Genomic DNA, 17,846 nt, shown 5'->3' on the forward strand with positions numbered 1-17,846 from the left:
CAATATGTCATATGATACAAGAGTTAAAAGTATTACACCTCCAACAAAATTACATGATCTATCTACTACCATTTTCCAAAACCCTTATTCTTATATTTTGAATGATCTACAAAGTAAAAGGGATTTAAGTTTTAGGTGATTCATTAAGTATATTGATAGAAATAGCATTTCTTTGGAGTGTTCATCAGTAATACACTAAACCAATAACTTAATATAAAGACATAACCAAAACAACTCAATAAAATTCTTTCCTACAGGAGTAAATAAGAGATGCAATGCACATATATATTTTTTAATTGGACACACAAAATATCTACTCACCAAGTGGTGGCAGAAGAAAACACACATAAAAGCCAGTGGCTCCTTTTTCTGACAGAAGGGTGGAAGGGGAAGAAGAGGGATGAAGGAAAAGGACTGGAAATGTGTAGGAAATGGGGACAGTTAGGGGAAAGTTATCCAGAACCTCAGACAGTCTTTCTTACTTGGCCCATCCAGTAAGTATCCCCTGACTCCTCAACTTTTGTGCGTTTTCCCCTAACAGTACTTGGTGAGTAGATTCTTTTATCTGTCCAACTATATTATATTTTCAAAAACTGATTGTTTTTATTGCATATATTTTGAAGCTTGACTACCAAACTACATTTGAATTAAGGAACATTTATGCCAGATTTTCCAGTGACACAGCTCTGAATCACTCATAACTTTTAACTTGTACAAACAAGCAATGATGGTAATATCATCTAAGGAGAAAGAGGAGCAGTTTAAAACTGCTGTTCAAATTACTCAACCCTACCATATCCATCTTGTTAATATAATGAATTTAACTTGGTTTACAGTACAGCATCTAGATTACTATCCCAATGACACTGAAACAAAACTCAATTAAAAATTATGCCACACATCCCAATACTAAATGCAAGTTGTGTTATATTTATAAGCACACAAATATACACCCATCCAATAGCCATCAAGTGAACCAGATCTCCAAGAAAAATAAGAGGTATACTGAAACAATTTTTATTAGAACACTGTTTCCATTTTGTTGATAGCTTTCTGCAAACAACTTTGCTCATTTAAAACTTAGATTTTTCTCAGTTTATACTGTAAATTTTGTTCGTAGTCATAAAGCTGTCACATTTTTTTCTGTGGAAAGCTTTTCCAGAACAAACTGTTTGTGGAAGGCCAAAACCCCTGTGTGTGTGTGTGTGTGTGTGTGTGTGTGTTGGGGGGGGGGGGGGGATATCCTCGAAATGAAATCCGAAAAAAATTCTGGCAACTCCCAGGAAAAAAAATTCTGGCAGCCCCCCAGCACCATAATAAAACTATATCAGTGATACTATACTTATCAAGAAATCAAGTGCACAGAGCCAGGTAGTCCCAGTGCTATGCGGACAGCACCACGGACAGTACGTGAGACCAAGAAAGTGTCCAGCTGTTTTCCTAGGTGCAGATTTTCACTTGGATTAATCAGTTGTCTGAGTACATCAGTAAGTATCAATGTGATTATAGTGTCTTTGTGCTTCCCTCCAGCCAAGCAAGAAATGGAGTAGTTTCCCAAAAGGTCTGTGCAGCCGTCTTGCCTGGTGAAGGTGGCAGTTGCTGACGCAAATCAAAATTGTAAAGCAAAGACTTTCTAATAGCAATTATTTGAAGTAATGTTTTATTATCATGAATAATAAACACAAATGTAAAATATATGTGAAGTATTTTCAGGTGCAAGTTTGAAACCATCAAATCTTGTGCAACACCTTTCAACTAAACATTCCAAGGAAGCTGATGAACCATTGAATTTCTTTGAAAAAAAAATGAAAACCCTTAACTAATAGCTAATTACTATGATTCTGATAACAAAACAGTATTGTTATTTGTTGATTAAAAACAATGTTATGTCATTGATCGTTTATTTGTTTTTCTTATTTAACAATATTTTTATCTGATATTTGGTATCAAGTGTCAACAAGAAAACATTATTTGCTAGCTACTGAGTTGCTAAAGCAGGCTAGCCACATACAGATGCTGAGAATGTTATTTTGCCAGCAGCTCTGGATAAGGTTGTAATTATGTTAGCTAAGCAAGAAGCAAACAAGCTAAAAAGCATATCACATTTTGATAATACAACTGAATGCAGAACAAATGATATGGTTGGGGACATTCAACAACAATTACTCCAAAATTAAAGAGGAGTCCACTTTTCAGTTTGATGATTCTACTGATATTTCAGAGCATGTCCAATTTACAGTATCTGTGCAATTTGAGGCAGTTGAAAGTATGACAGAAGAAATTTTATTTTTCAAACACTTCCTGCACTGTTGGCCAATGTTTGTACGACATGTTTTTTAGAAAGCAATTGTACTATGAGGCTGATTGGACAAAATGTATCACTCAAGACAGTGATGGTACCAAAACTCTGCCTGCCAAAAAAATGGGCTCATTGTCAAATTAAAATCAATAATGAAAAATGGTTTGAGCCACACTTCTTTCTGTTTCCTGTTTTATCTTCTGATTTAAATGATGTGCTTAAAGAGGTGATCAAAACTGTGAACTCTATTGAAGGTAAAGCACTGAAAACTCGACTGTTTTGATTCATTTGTGAAGACATGGGTTTGCTTGATCAAAATCTCCTTTTTTCCAAAGAAAAGGCATTGACACGAGTTTTGGAACTAAAAGCTTAAGTGTTAATGTTCTTACAAGATTCTAAAGCTGGATAAGTGAATTATTTTTGTAGCTGTGTTTAGCTATCAAAAATAGCATTTCTCACTGCTCACTGATCTTTTTAACCAACTAAATATTTTGAACAAGAGCATCTTTTTAACCAACTAAATATTTTAAACAAGAGCCTCCAAGGGAGGGGAAAAAAACAAACATTACAACCAAGGATAAAATCAGAGGAAACTTCATTTGTGGTCAACATCTTTACAAAAGATGACATTTGAGTCTTTCCCTAGTCTTCAGAAGATTGGAAAAGGAATTGCAATAGACCAGTTGGGGGTAGTAAGTTCTCACATTCCTTGCATTATACAGAGCTTGCATAATTTAGATGGGAAACTATATAAGTTTCTTTCCAGAACTGAACTCTAAAGCTGTTAATGGGCATAGATGGATACTAAACCCATTTTTGGATATGTCAGTACAACTGACTGATGTGAACATGATGACGAAAGAAACACTTCTAGATTTTGCTGCTTACGACATGCTTAAAATGGAATTCAACTTGCAAAAGTTTGACATCTTCTGGATGAGGAGAAAAGATGAATACCCACATCTGGCAAGGAGAGCTTTTCATTAGTGACATTCACCACTTCATATCTATGTGAATTAGACATTCTCTTCATTGGTGAACATTGTAGGCAGAGAAATAGGCTTCATTTAGAAAATGAGTTGTTTATTTGTGGTCAAAAATAGAGCTAATACTTGACAAATTATTAGCAAATAAACAGACAAAGTCTTCTCATTGAAATTTTTGGATTTTTTTATCCTGATAAATGTCAAGTATGATTTTCAATAATATAAAAGAAAGACATTAGTCGTTAAGCATAAATTTGCACTTGTGTTAATAAAGCACTGTGCATTTGCATATAATCACTGAATAATACCATTATTGTTATTGAATTTACTCTTGATGCTAAGGCTTATATTCTGGAGGAAAGAAATAGCAATGGAATAACAGAAAATATGGAAGAATAAACAGTTTAATGTTTAACTCAGTATTATTATTACTGATGAATAAAGTACAGTCAAATCTCGCCTAATGAACGCCTTCTATAAAGAGTGATTCATATATTGAGTAATACACAATATAATTTTGTAAAAGCTTGAATCACTTAATGAGTACTATTTCACATAATAAGTATGTCGAGTGCCTCTTTTTAGCCTCTGGTAACTATTCAAACTTCTGTCTTCAGCTGCTATAGTTGCACATTAAGTCACTTGATGTTCTATGACCTTTCTTTTTGTATAGTAGAAGCTCCAACAAATGGCAGTGCTGCTGAGAATGCAGTATTCAGCTGTATCTTAGCCACATTACTCATTTTGAACTTTTTGTCTACAGTACTTCCACTCAGGACTATGATGATGTTACAAATTCCATGTAACAATGTTGCAAGTTCTCCTAACTTCAAAGACTCATATTAAGTCATGCTCTTCAAATAGCCATTTATAAATTCTATTTTAGATCTGTCATCATTAACCATCATGAATTCAATAAAACTGTGCATTAACCAATATGTGGAAAGAAGTTTCATTTAACTAGCTGTCTTCTGTGTCTAGCACTCATTTTGAAGAGCAAGCAAAAACAAATGTCTTTAGACAACATTCCTACATAAAAAGGATGTATAATATTATACACTATATTACTGTTTTATGAACATCTTTAGTATTTATTTTATAATGGAATGCATTACCATATTTTTATGTGAGCTCCTACAGGAAAATATGTTTCACATAACAGATGTTTCCTATTGCAGGTAAGACTCAGAAGTAAATTGTCCTCCTTAAGTGACATCACATTAAATTACTGTTAAATGAGTAATTATGTAATTTCAATGAAAAATAAATTTCACATTCCTTGGGTTTGTATTACAGAACCCATAGTATGCACACATGCACTGGGCTGGTTTTTTCATTTATTTTCATCCAGTTTCAGAAGAAGATATTTCTTTTTAATTAATTGTGAAAATATTTGGTACATTTTAATACAGAGAATAATATGAACAACCATAGGTAGACATAACTCCATTCAAAAATCACATTTGTGGATTTGACATAGTTTTTTGTAAGTCAGGTTCACACGGGATGCATGACATGTGAAGAGCATCTTCAAGGTGGATGACTGTTAGTCCCGAGAGATACTGGTCCTTCAATAACAATCTTTTTAAAAATAAATTGAATAAATTGTTGTAGTTCCATCATAAGTTGCATTAGGAAGTATATTTCTTAGCTCTTGACTGTGACTAGTTTCAGACACCCATGTCCACTTTCAAACCATCCATATCATAAGTTTGACCATACAAGCTAAAGCCTTTTTACAAAAACTGCCACTGCAGTGATGACTGAAGCAGCACTATGACTGTTTCAACAGTAGATATACTACATATAACAGACACTAGAGAGCATAAGTTTCACAAACATGTGAAGTCCAACATAATAGCAGGTAAATGGCAATTTTTTTTGCAATTTCCTTATTTTGCTAGCCAGAGTTTTCTACGTTTGCAAGGAAATGTCTCCATTCAAGTCCATTATCTCTATTTGGAGGAAAGGCTTTGAATTGCAGAACAACTTCACGGCCACATCAGTTAGTTCTGCCACAGGAGAAACTTCAAAAGACGGTTTTAAAAATCACAGCAACTTCTGTATCTCAGAAAAGTCTTGGAATCTTGCAGTAAATTTCTTCCTAAAATCAGATGTAAAATATGAAAATACTGAAATGCGTGTTTCAGAATTACTTTTATTTTCAAGAATTGCTGGGAAGTGAATATATTCTTGAATTACATTTTTTTTTCAAAGACATTCAGCTCGTGACGGAAAGAAGACATGCTTTGTGTCAGATCGCATATTAATTTCCCATTTCCATGGAGCTTGGTACTTGAGTGCATTTGAACGTTTCAGAATGTCTTTCAGGAAATCCACAGACAGAATACTGCATTCAATTGCTAGGAACTCATAGCTTCTTGCCTACAAAAAGAGGTTAATTGTTCTTTTGTTTGCCAAAATCATTTAATCACTTGATCTTTGCTTAACCAATGCACACCCTTGAGCTGCATTGAGTCACAATGCTCTCCCCTCTGCCTCTGCTCTGCAGTTCACCCTCCTGGGCTACACAGCATAGCAACTGTGTTTTTAATCTACCTACTAACCATTCAGAACTCAAAACAAATGGGTCATGCAATTACTTGTAAAATACTATTAAAAGTGATAAGGGTGCTGCTCAAACGAATTGTACCCTACAAAAAAAAAAAAAAAAAAAAAAAAAAAAAAAAATTAAATAATTTTCTTGAATATACTTTCTTTCTGGCAGTCCACTTTTTGACCTTCCACCATCCAGATCTGGAGCGCCATCCACCAGCTGCCGACCATTGGTCTATCAAAATTAAAAATGTCTCACTTCACAGCAAACACAGAATTAACAACACAAAAGAAGTGAGAATTGAACCATTTGTGGGAATACCAACCAAGCCACAGACCTACAATCTGAGATGAGCTCAAGTGTCCTAGATTCATTCAATAGAAAATGCTGTACTGCCTTCTCTTCCTGGTCATCTATTGTTTGGTTCAAAGGATGCTACATTCTAGTAACCATGTCGTGAAGTCGTGTGTGTGTGTGTGTTTGTGTTTGTGTGTGTGTGTGTGTGTGTGTGTGTGTGTGTGTGTGTGTGTGTGTGTGTGTGTGTGTGTGTGTGTGTGTTTTGTATCACATTTCAATGTATGTTTTAAATGTGCTTTCATGAACTATTCTAGAGTCATGAACTATTCTAGAGTTCTAGTTCCATGGAATTTTACCACAGCATATTTCAAATGTTGACACACACACACACACACACACACACACACACACACACACACACACACACACACACACACACACGGCACCTCTAACCACACGGCGAAGAGTTTAAGCTTGAAAACTAAGTTGTCAGTACTTTACAAGATGCTGCTCTGCACCACCATTTCTACACAAATATCTCTGAGGTGAATTCATGAATACAATCTATACAGGAATTCGCAGATGATGGAGGAGTTCAACAGACACTGTGTCACTTATCATTGCTGCAAGTCTTTGCACATTTCAAGTGTTCAACTGATTTAAATTCATATTCATTACTAAAAATAAGTTTCACAACTGAAAGTGAGCAACTGTATAAAGTGCTCTCACAAAAACTCATCACTTCCATGTGACATTTCTAGCATAACAGATGATTGTCACAAAACATTTGTTACTGGCCATGTTGCAACTGGTTCCGTTTGTGATTGCAGCCCCCCCTCCCCCCCCCCCCCCCCCCCCCCAAAAAAAAAAAAAAAAAAAAAAACTTTTCAACTCCCTGGGGGTTATGACCCACAGGTTGAAAAACACTCCTGTATAGCAACTGGTCACAATTACAGAAGTTCCAGAATGGAAACCGCAAATAAAAATGAGGAAAAGCATCCACTCAACTGCAGCTGATTTACACATGATACATTGACACATGTAACTGCACACACTTTAGCATCTCTGCATCAATGGATGGGAGTGTTTCACTGTCTGTGTTGTACAAACATTAAAAAAAGAGTGGTATCCCAATTGGCACTGATATCTCTGTGATTAAAATCTTTTACACTTAGGTTGCACCTGTTTTTTTGTTTTTTTTTCCCAAAAGTAGTACTGCACTAAAGTTAAGATTTTTCATAAAAACAGATGCCAAATTTAATATATTAAAGGAAAAGGAAAAAAAAATGTGAGCAAGTATGTGTCCTGATGACAAAATTTCAGATCAAAGCAATGGCTTAATACTGTTTCACTCACAATGAAATTAACCAAATGTCTGAAGTACAGTATGCCTTATGAATATGTAACTGTTAAGAAAGAAACTTCCACATGGGAAAAATATAATAAAAACAAAGATTCGAAGACTTACCAAGCGGGAAACCGCCGGCAGACAGGCACATGAACAAGACACACAAACACACACACAGAATTGCTAGCTTTCGCAACCGATGGTTGCTTCTTCAGGAAGGAGAGGGAAAGACGAAAGGATGTGGGTTTTAAGGGAGAGGGTAAGGAGTCATTCCAATCCCGGGAGTGGAAAGACTTCCCTTGGGGGAAAAAAAGGACAGGTGTACACTCGCGCACACACACACACACACACACACACACACACACACACACACACACATACCCATCCGCACATACACAGACACAAGCAGACATATTTAAAGGCAAAGAGTAAGGGCAGAGATGTCAGTCGAGGTGGAAGTACAGAGGCAAAGAAGTTGTTGAAAGACAGGTGAGGTATGAGCGGCGGCAACTTGAAATTAGCGGAGGTTGAGGCCTGGCGGATATCGAGAAGAGAGGATATACTGAAGGGCGAGTTCCCATCTCCGGAGTTCGGATAGGTTGGTGTTGGTGGGAAGTATCCAGATAACTCGGACGGTGTAACATTGTGCCAAGATGTGCTGGCTGTGCATCAAGGCATGTTTAGCTACAGGGTGATCCTCATTACCAACAAACACTGTCTGCCTGTGTCCATTCATGCGAATGGACAGTTTGTTGCTGGTCATTCCCACATAGAAAGCGTCACAGTGCAGGCAGGTCAGTTGGTAAATCACGTGGGTGCTTTCACACGTGGCTCTCCCTTTGATCGTGTACACCTTCCGGGTTACAGGACTGTAGTAGGTGGTGGTGGGAGGGTGCATGGGACAGGTTTTACACCGGGGGTGGTTGCAAGGGTAGGAGCCAAAGGGTAGGGAAGGTGGTTTGGGGATTTCATAGGGATGAACCAAGAGGTTACGAAGGTTAGGTGGACGGCGGAAAGACACTCTTGGTGGAGTGGGGAGGATTTCATGAAGGATGGATCTCATTTCGGGGCAGGATTTTAGGAAGTCGTATCCCTGCTGGAGAGCCACATTCAAGGTCTGATCCAGTCCCGGGAAGTATTCTGTCACAAGTGGGGCACTTTTGGGGTTCTTCTGTGAGAGGTTCTGGGTTTGAGGGGATGAGGAAGTGGCTCTGGTTATCTGCTTCTGTACCAGGTTGGGAGGGTAGTTGCGGGATGCGAAAGCTGTTTTCAGGTTGTTGGTGTAATGGTCGAGGGATTCAGGACTGGAGCAGATTCGTTTGCCACAAAGGCCTAGGCTGTAGGGAAGGGACCGTTTGATATGGAATGGGTGGCAGCTGTCATAATGGAGGTACTGTTGCTTGTTGGTGGGTTCGATGTGGACGGATGTGTGGAGCTGGCCATTGGACAGATGGAGGTCAACGTCTAGGAAAGTGGCATGGGATTTGGAGTAGGACCAGGTGAATCTGATGGAACCAAAGGAGTTGAGGTTGGAGAGGAAATTCTGGAGTTGTTCTTCACTGTGAGTCCAGATCATGAAGATATCATCAATAAATCTGTACCAAACTTTGGGTTGGCAGGCTTGGGTAACCAAGAAGGCTTCCTCTAAGCTACCCATAAATAGGTTGGCATACGAGGGGGCCATCCTGGTACCCATGGCTGTTCCCTTTAATTGTTGGTATGTCTGGCCTTCAAAAGTGAAGAAGTTGTGGGTCAGGATGAAGCTGGCTAAGGTGACGAGGAAAGAGGTTTTAGGTAGGGTGGCAGGTGATCGGCGTGAAAGGAAGTGCTCCATTGCAGCGAGGCCCTGGACGTGCGGGATATTCGTGTATAGGGAAGTGGCATCAATGGTTACAAGGATGGTTTCCGGGGGTAACAGACTGGGTACGGATTCCAGGCGTTCGAGAAAGTGGTTGGTGTCTTTGATGAAGGATGGGAGACTACATGTAATGGGTTGAAGGTGTTGATCTACGTAGGCAGAGATACGTTCTGTGGGGGCTTGTTAACCAGCTACAATGGGGCGGCCAGGATGTTTGGGTTTGTGAATTTTAGGAAGTAGGTAGAAGGTAGGAGTGCGAGGCGTCGGTGGGGTCAGGAGTTTGATGGAGTCAGGTGAAAGGTTTTGTAGGGGGCCTAAGGTTCTGAGGATTCCTTGAAGTTCTGCCTGGACATCAGGAATGGGATTACCTTGGCAAACTTTGTATGTAGAGTTGTCTGAAAGCTGACGCAGTCCCTCAGCGACATACTCCCGCCGATCAAGTACCACGGTCGTGGAACCCTTGTCAGCCGGAAGAATGATGATGGATCGTTCAGCTTTCAGATCACGGATAGCCTGGGCTTCGGCTGTGGTGATGTTGGGAGTAGGATTAAGGTTTTTCAAGAAAGATTGAGAGGCAAGGCTGGAAGTGAGAAATTCCTGGAAGGTTTGGAGAGGGTGATTTTGAGGAAGAGGAGGTGGGTCCCGCTGTGATGGAGGACGGAACTGTTGCAGGCAGGGTTCAATTTGGATAGTGTCTTGGGGAGTTGGATCATTAGGAGTTGGATCAGCATTGTTTTTCTTCGTGGCAAAGTGATATTTCCAGCAGAGACTACGAGTGTAGGACAGTAAATCTTTGACAAGGGCAGTTTGGTTGAACCTGGGAGTGGGGCTGAAGGTGAGGCCTTTGGATAGGACAGAGGTTTCGGATTGGGAGAGGGGTTTGGAGGAAAGGTTAACTACTGAATTGGGGTGTTGTGGTTCCAGATTGTGTTGACTAGAATTTTGAGGTGTTGGGGGAGTGGAGCTGGAAGTGGGATATTGAGTAGATGGGAGAGACTGAGTCTGTGTGCAATGAGAGGAGGTTGAGGTTTGTTGGAAAGGTTGTGGAGGGTGAGTGAGTTGCCTTTCCGGAGGTGGGAAACCAGGAGATTGGATAGTTTTTTGAGGTGGAGGGTGGCATGTTGTTCTAATTTGAGGTTGGCCTGTAGGAGGCTGCCATGAACAGCCGGTGTGGATGTGGGAGAGGAAAGATTGAGGACTTTGATTTGGGATAGGAGTTGACGGGTGTGTTCATTGGCCGAGTCGATGTATAGGTGAAGGATTAGGCGGGTGAGGGATATGGATTGTGCTGTTTGGAACTGGTATAAGAACTGATGGAAAGAAGGATTGCAGCCAGAGATGGGAACTTTAAGTGTGAGGCCTTTGGGAGTAATGCCAAATGTCAGACCCAATCTCTCCCATCTACTCAATATCCCACTTCCAGCTCCACTCCCCCCAACACCTCAAAATTCTAGTCAACACAATCTGGAACCACAACACCCCAATTCAGTAGTTAACCTTTCCTCCAAACCCCTCTCCCAATCCGAAACCTCTGTCCTATCCAAAGGCCTCACCTTCAGCCCCACTCCCAGGTTCAACCAAACTGCCCTTGTCAAAGATTTACTGTCCTACACTCGTAGTCTCTGCTGGAAATATCACTTTGCCACGAAGAAAAACAATCCTGATTCCACTCCTAATGATCCAACTCCCCAAGACACTATCCAAATTGAACCCTGCCTGCAACAGTTCCGTCCTCCATCACAGCGGGACCCACCTCCTCTTCCTCAAAATCACCCTCTCCAAACCTTCCAGGAATTTCTCACTTCCAGCCTTGCCTCTCAATCTTTCTTGAAAAACCTTAATCCTACTCCCAACATCACCACAGCCAAAGCCCAGGCTATCCGTGATCTGAAAGCTGAACGATCCATCATCATTCTTCCGGCTGACAAGGGTTCCACGACCGTGGTACTTGATCGGTGGGAGTATGTGGCTGAGGGACTGCGTCAGCTTTCAGACAACTCTACATACAAAATTTGCCAAGGTAATCCCATTCCTGATGTCCAGGCGGAGCTTCAAGGAATCCTCAGAACCTTAGGCCCCCTAAAAAACCTTTCACCTGACTCCATCAAACTCCTGACCCACCGACACCTCGCACTCCTACCTTCTACCTACTTCCTAAAATTCACAAACCCAAACATCCTGGCCGCCCCATTGTAGCTGGTTAACAATCCCCCACGGAACGTATCTCTGCCTACGTAGATCAACACCTTCAACCCATTACATGTAGTCTCCCATCCTTCATCAAAGACACCAACCACTTTCTCGAACGCCTGGAATCCGTACCCAGTCTGTTACCCCCGGAAACCATCCTTGTAACCATTGATGCCACTTCCCTATACACGAATATCCCGCACGTCCAGGGCCTCGCTGCAATGGAGCACTTCCTTTCACACCGATCACCTGCCACCCTACCTAAAACCTCTTTCCTCGTCACCTTAGCCAGCTTCATCCTGACCCACAACTTCTTCACTTTTGAAGGCCAGACATACCAACAATTAAAGGGAACAGCCATGGGTACCAGGATGGCCCCCTCGTATGCCAACCTATTTATGGGTAGCTTAGAGGAAGCCTTCTTGGTTACCCAAGCCTGCCAACCCAAAGTTTGGTACAGACTTATTGATGACATCTTCATGATCTGGACTCACAGTGAAGAACAACTCCAGAATTTCCTCTCCAACCTCAACTCCTTTGGTTCCATCAGATTCACCTGGTCCTACTCCAAATCCCATGCCACTTTCCTAGACGTTGACCTCCATCTGTCCAATGGCCAGCTCCACACATCCATCCACATCAAACCCACCAACAAGCAACAGTACCTTCATTATGACAGCTGCCACCCATTCCATATCAAACGGTCCCTTCCCTGCAGCCTAGGCCTTTGTGGCAAACGAATCTACTCCAGTCCTGAATCCCTCGACCATTACACCAACAACCTGAAAACAGCTTTCGCATCCCGCAACTACCCTCCCAACCTGGTACAGAAGCAGATAACCAGAGCCACTTCCTCATCCCCTCAAACCCAGAACCTCTCACAGAAGAACCCCAAAAGTGCCCCACTTGTGACAGAATATTTCCCGGGACTGGATCAGACCTCGAATGCGGCTCTCCAGCAGGGATACGACTTCCTAAAATCCTGCTCCGAAATGAGATCCATCCTTCATGAAATCCTCCCCACTCCACCGAAATGAGATCCATCCTTCATGAAATCCTCCCCACTCCACCAAGAGTGTCTTTCCGCCGTCCACCTAACCTTCGTAACCTCTTGGTTCATCCCTATGAAATCCCCAAACCACCTTCCCTACCCTCTGGCTCCTACCCTTGCAACTGCCCCCGGTGTAAAACCTGTCCCATGCACCCTCCCACCACCACCTACTCCAGTCCTGTAACCCGGAAGGTGTACACGATCAAAGGGAGAGCCACGTGTGAAAGCACCCACGTGATTTACCAACTGACCTGCCTGCACTGTGACGCTTTCTATGTGGGAATGACCAGCAACAAACTGTCCATTCGCATGAATGGACATAGGCAGACAGTATTTGTTGGTAATGAGGATCACCCTGTGGCTAAACATGCCTTGATGCACAGCCAGCACATCTTGGCACAATGTTACACCGTCCGAGTTATCTGGATACTTCCCACCAACACCAACCTATCTGAACTCTGGAGATGGGAACTCGCCCTTCAGTATATCCTCTCTTCTCAATATCCGCCAGGCCTCAACCTCCGCTAATTTCAAGTTGCCGCCGCTCATACCTCACCTGTCTTTCAACAACTTCTTTGCCTCTGTACTTCCACCTCGACTGACATCTCTGCCCTTACTCTTTGCCTTTAAATATGTCTGCTTGTGTCTGTGTATGTGCGGATGGGTATGTGTGTGTGTGTGTGTGTGTGCACGAGTGTACACCTGTCCTTTTTTTCCCCCAAGGGAAGTCTTTCCGCTCCCGGGATTGGAATGACTCCTTACCCTCTCCCTTAAAACCCACATCCTTTCATCTTTCCCTCTCCTTCGTGTATATATATATATATATATATATATATATATATATATATATATATATATATACAGATGGAAGCAATGAATGAAAATTTATACGAAGGATGGGATTTGAACCTGGATCTCCTGCTCGTTAGGCAGATGCACTAACCATTATGCCACCCTGGCACAGTGGCTGTGCACAACAGCATGGACTACTCTAGCATACCTCTCTCCCTCCATTCATTGCTTCAGTCTACATATATACATCATAGGTGTTTGAGACATTAAAAGGTCTCTGCAACCATTTAGTTTCATTGATGAAACCACATATACCTGGTTTTCAGTCAAGATCCCCCATTTCATTTAATGCTGAGGTGCTGTTTCAATACAGCTGGAGAATCTCTTCGATGCTGTTTGAGTTATGAGTGAGTTGAGGTGCGAATGACAATTTGGATACAGGACGGAGGCATGCTAGAGTTGTCTGTGCAGTTGTGCAAAGCCACTGTTCCATGGTGGTGTAGTAGTTAGTTCATCTTACTAGCAAGCAGTAGATCCATGTTTGAATCCTAGTTTGGTACAAATTTTCCTTCACTGCTGCAACCAGCATAGATATATCACACTTTGGAGTTTAAGTTTGCTTCAGTCTAATGTCATTATATTTTCTACTTTTAGAAATGAAAGCACCTTCTGTACACCCCAAAAGTATGTGCAATTACTTATGCACATAAATTATAAGGTCACAAGATAATAATTCACATATTCAAATCTTGCTGAACTAACATGAAATGTTAGGTGAGACTCAAAATGATATTTCTTTTAGTGATGACCAGTACTACAGAGATGTACGTATAGGCATTTGGGAGAGAGCGGCAATTTTATTATAAAATTATATCCTCCTTTCTGTGGTAGTCCTTAAAATTATACCAAAGATCCACTTAATAATAATTTTAAGGCTTTTGCTTGCTGTTCAAGTACCTACAATCTATGAGCAATCAAAACTAACCAAACTGGAAAATACAGCCAGAGAGCTAGAGGGACTGTAGTGCAAAACATAGGGAATATGTTACTGGATTGGGGAATATGTTTAAAATTTGCAAGTCCTCTCCTCAATTAATAATATGAGTAAATGCAGTTCAAATGTCCTTTAACACTTAGTAATGGGAACCCCTATCATTTGGTACATTTTAAGTAACTGTCATTTACACTTCTGCAGCAGTTAAAACTAAAAATATTTTGGACACTACCATCTGAAATATTAAGCACGAATATGATAATCAAATAATTTGTTTTTATGCCCAGATAAAATACTATGCCTGAACATTCAACTTGCATGCTATCTATATACACTATGCTTGCGTCTGCAGTGAAGAACCTTCATGCTTTTAGCAGTGAGCTGTTGGCTAACTCTGACATGAGTTGCATGTCCTGATGATACTATAGACATGCATTTCAGCACAGAAGAGCTAGTTTATTTAGATACTTTACACTTCATGCTGCACACACTGCTTACAGATAAGTTACAGCTGCAGGCATTTAAAATTTTATCCTTAAACATTGTAACAAGAAAAAAGCCCTTACTTCCCTCGTTGACACCATACAATCAAATTGGAAATCATGACTGTGGTGGATTGGCTTTATGAGTTACATTTTTTTGCCATTTTAATGGAGAATGCATTATATGGACCATAAAATGGCAGTTTATAGCACATAATAAAGATTTATTGTACAATTCCATCTATCAATCACAAATTCTATGCTAATGTGCACAGTATTAAAATGAATACCAAAGACAGAAAAGTGTTATGTCCAATAGGATAAACAAAGTAGCAAGACTTATTAAATAACATGTGCATTGTTCATATACTATATTTTGGTATTAACAAACATAAAAATATTATTTAACTAATAAAAGATGTGAAATAAGTTACAATCCTGAAATGCAACACAGTTGAAATGTCTCCAAAAATATTTAAGGAAAAATTCAATTTAATGAACAGCAACATACAAATAAAAAATTAATTTGTGTAAGTCCAACATTGTGTTGGCACAAAGGACTATCAACTATATTTTATTATTTATTTAGTTTCCTGTCATAGCTGCATATTCTTTAATAGTGGTTAGTTATAAAAGAGCCTGTTTATTTTCCAGCCACTGGTGGCATATTTATTATGTGACTGTACAATAATTTCAGTGCAACATATGAAAGTTTTGTTCTGTTCTTACCGAGTACTTCTGAATTATCTTCTCTTGGTGCAATTGTCTTCCATACACTACGTCCACTTAGCAACATTCAATCACATTTGCTATGTTGAACTACTGTATGGAACTCAGTTGTGTCAAGGACAGACAGTTCAAATGAATACTCTAAGATAAGAACAAAACTTTTATAGAGTATACTGGAATTATTTTACAGTCACATGATAAAGACGCAGTCAATGGTTGGAAAATGAAGAGACTTGTACAAAACTGGTAACCATTAAGGATTATATATACAAATGCAACAGGAAACTTTATAAAAAATCTATTAAAATAATTCATATTACATCAATTTAAAAAAAGAATTAATTCTTTATTTATTTAAAGTATGCACCACATATATGACAATGACATACAGAAAAAGAACAAACAAGACACTACTTAAGTTCTAATTCCATTCTTTCAAATTCACATTAAGCACAAAAAGCAAGTTTTGTATGGCACAAGAAATATATTAGGTTTTTTAAATTTTCTCTGTAGTTTCTTTGTCTTCCAGGCTAAGTGAATAACTGGCATGATATGAAACAGTAGTTAAGGATGGACATGTATCTCAAACAGATATCTCAAATTTTACTAAAAGAACTTATTCTATGGATATAACAGAGCTAAGCTGTGCATGGGCAGCAAACATGCAGTGCAATTTTTTGGATACGAGTCATTCGTGCATTTAACATGAATCTGCACACAAGAGACACTAATGGTGAAAGTCTTCGCAAGCATGAAGTTAATTTTCAAACATTCTATACCAGTGGATACAAAATGCAAGAAAACTGTAAAAACAATACTGAAGCGTCAAGGTGCTACATATACAGAGGCTCTGGAGGGAGTTACCTTGAATAGCTGCACTCCAATGACAGCGAACATGAACTGCAGAAGGTAGGTTACCAGCATGATATTGCCGATCGTCTTAATGGCTACTATCACGCATTTCACTACGTACTAGGGGAGGAGAGAGAGAGAGGCAAGTGTCAGTATGGGCATTGATGTGATGGTTATTCTAGCCCAAAGCTAGGCAGGTAGGCAGGCAGGAATACAGTCAAATGCACCTAAGGGGAGATGGGCAGGAGAGCTGGAATGACAACTCCGTGCCAGAACTGACAGAGTGATGGAAATAAAACTAGAATTCAAAATTTTTGATCATCAAAGATTTTAATCCAAGAAAAGTGAAAGAATTTTATTGTAGTAACAACTGTGAGAAACTGAACATCAACCTGTATACTAACTCTTTTCAAAGTATAAGAAACCTCTACAGACAAAAAATTCACTGCTATTTCTGTGTTGCTACAAATGCTCAGCAGAATCTTTGATAGACCTAGCTTTTTTTCTTCACTCTGGTAATAAAAAAAATTCTCCCTTAAAGGGGGAGGGTATAAGAAACAGGGAAAAGACAATTGGCCATGATGACTTTTTTATTGGGAATAAGGAGTATAAATGAATAAATAACACTCGCAAGCTGAAAATTACTTCAGAGTGTAGGGAGCCAGCAAGCAATGTATACAAATAACATTACATCATACAATTAATAAGCTGTTTTTTGAACAAGTGTTGATGGTATTTATTGAAATACAGAAGAGAAAGAGCTTCTCCAAGTTATTAAATGTACTTGGCTTTTCCATTTCTCCACTGAAATATATGCTGCCCCTAATCTAAATACTGCTGTTTTTGATGGAGCTCACAAATAAGTCCTTCATTCTGGCAGTATCTTATGTAAATTCAGTCATTCAAGGTGCAGCAAATAACCTTTATGAAGCATATAATTGATAGAAGTAAGCAGTTATATGTGATGGTATACTGACTAACTTGTTAGATAGCTGCATGCCTGATGGCTCCCTCTGTGCAGCTGTAATTTTACTCATTAGCTCTTCCTCATCCTAAGTGTGTGTGTGTGTGTGTGTGTGTGTGTGTGTGTGAGAGAGAGAGAGAGAGAGAGAGAGAGAGAGAGAGAGAGAGAGAGAGAGAGAGAGCTCATACATAGAGACTTTCATGACAAAAAATTTTCTTTTGGTTTGAAATAAGCCTATTTCCCTGCTAATGGACATGTACACACATAAGGAGTAGGTATGACTAATATCTCATACAAGGGTGACACTGGGAATTCTGATCTAGTTATTAACACTAATATGTTAACAAGCTACTCCATAGTTAATGAGCTTCCTAAATGAAATCCGCATCAAAAATAAAGGGAAAGGTGTGGCCACAATGTCTAATTCACACAGACATGCATAAATGA

At 39.8% G+C, this 17,846-nt stretch overlaps 1 protein-coding gene across 18 annotated transcripts in view; it reads right to left on the minus strand.

Moving 5' to 3' along the window:
* LOC126297395 (muscle calcium channel subunit alpha-1-like) overlaps positions 1 to 17,846 on the minus strand; it is a 1,224,415-nt gene that overhangs the window by 207,937 nt on the left and 998,632 nt on the right. For 10 of the 18 annotated variants that reach the window (XM_049988140.1, XM_049988151.1, XM_049988144.1 and 7 more), the window contains one exon: positions 16,448 to 16,555. The exons of the other annotated variants lie outside the window; for them this stretch is intronic. In XM_049988140.1, coding sequence (XP_049844097.1) covers positions 16,448 to 16,555 — 108 coding nt within the window. The remainder of the gene's footprint in view (positions 1 to 16,447; positions 16,556 to 17,846) is intronic. 18 annotated transcript variants of the gene reach the window in all.

The sequence above is a fragment of the Schistocerca gregaria genome, chromosome X, assembly GCF_023897955.1.
Source record: "Schistocerca gregaria isolate iqSchGreg1 chromosome X, iqSchGreg1.2, whole genome shotgun sequence".
Classification (NCBI taxonomy): Eukaryota; Metazoa; Arthropoda; class Insecta; order Orthoptera; family Acrididae; genus Schistocerca; species Schistocerca gregaria.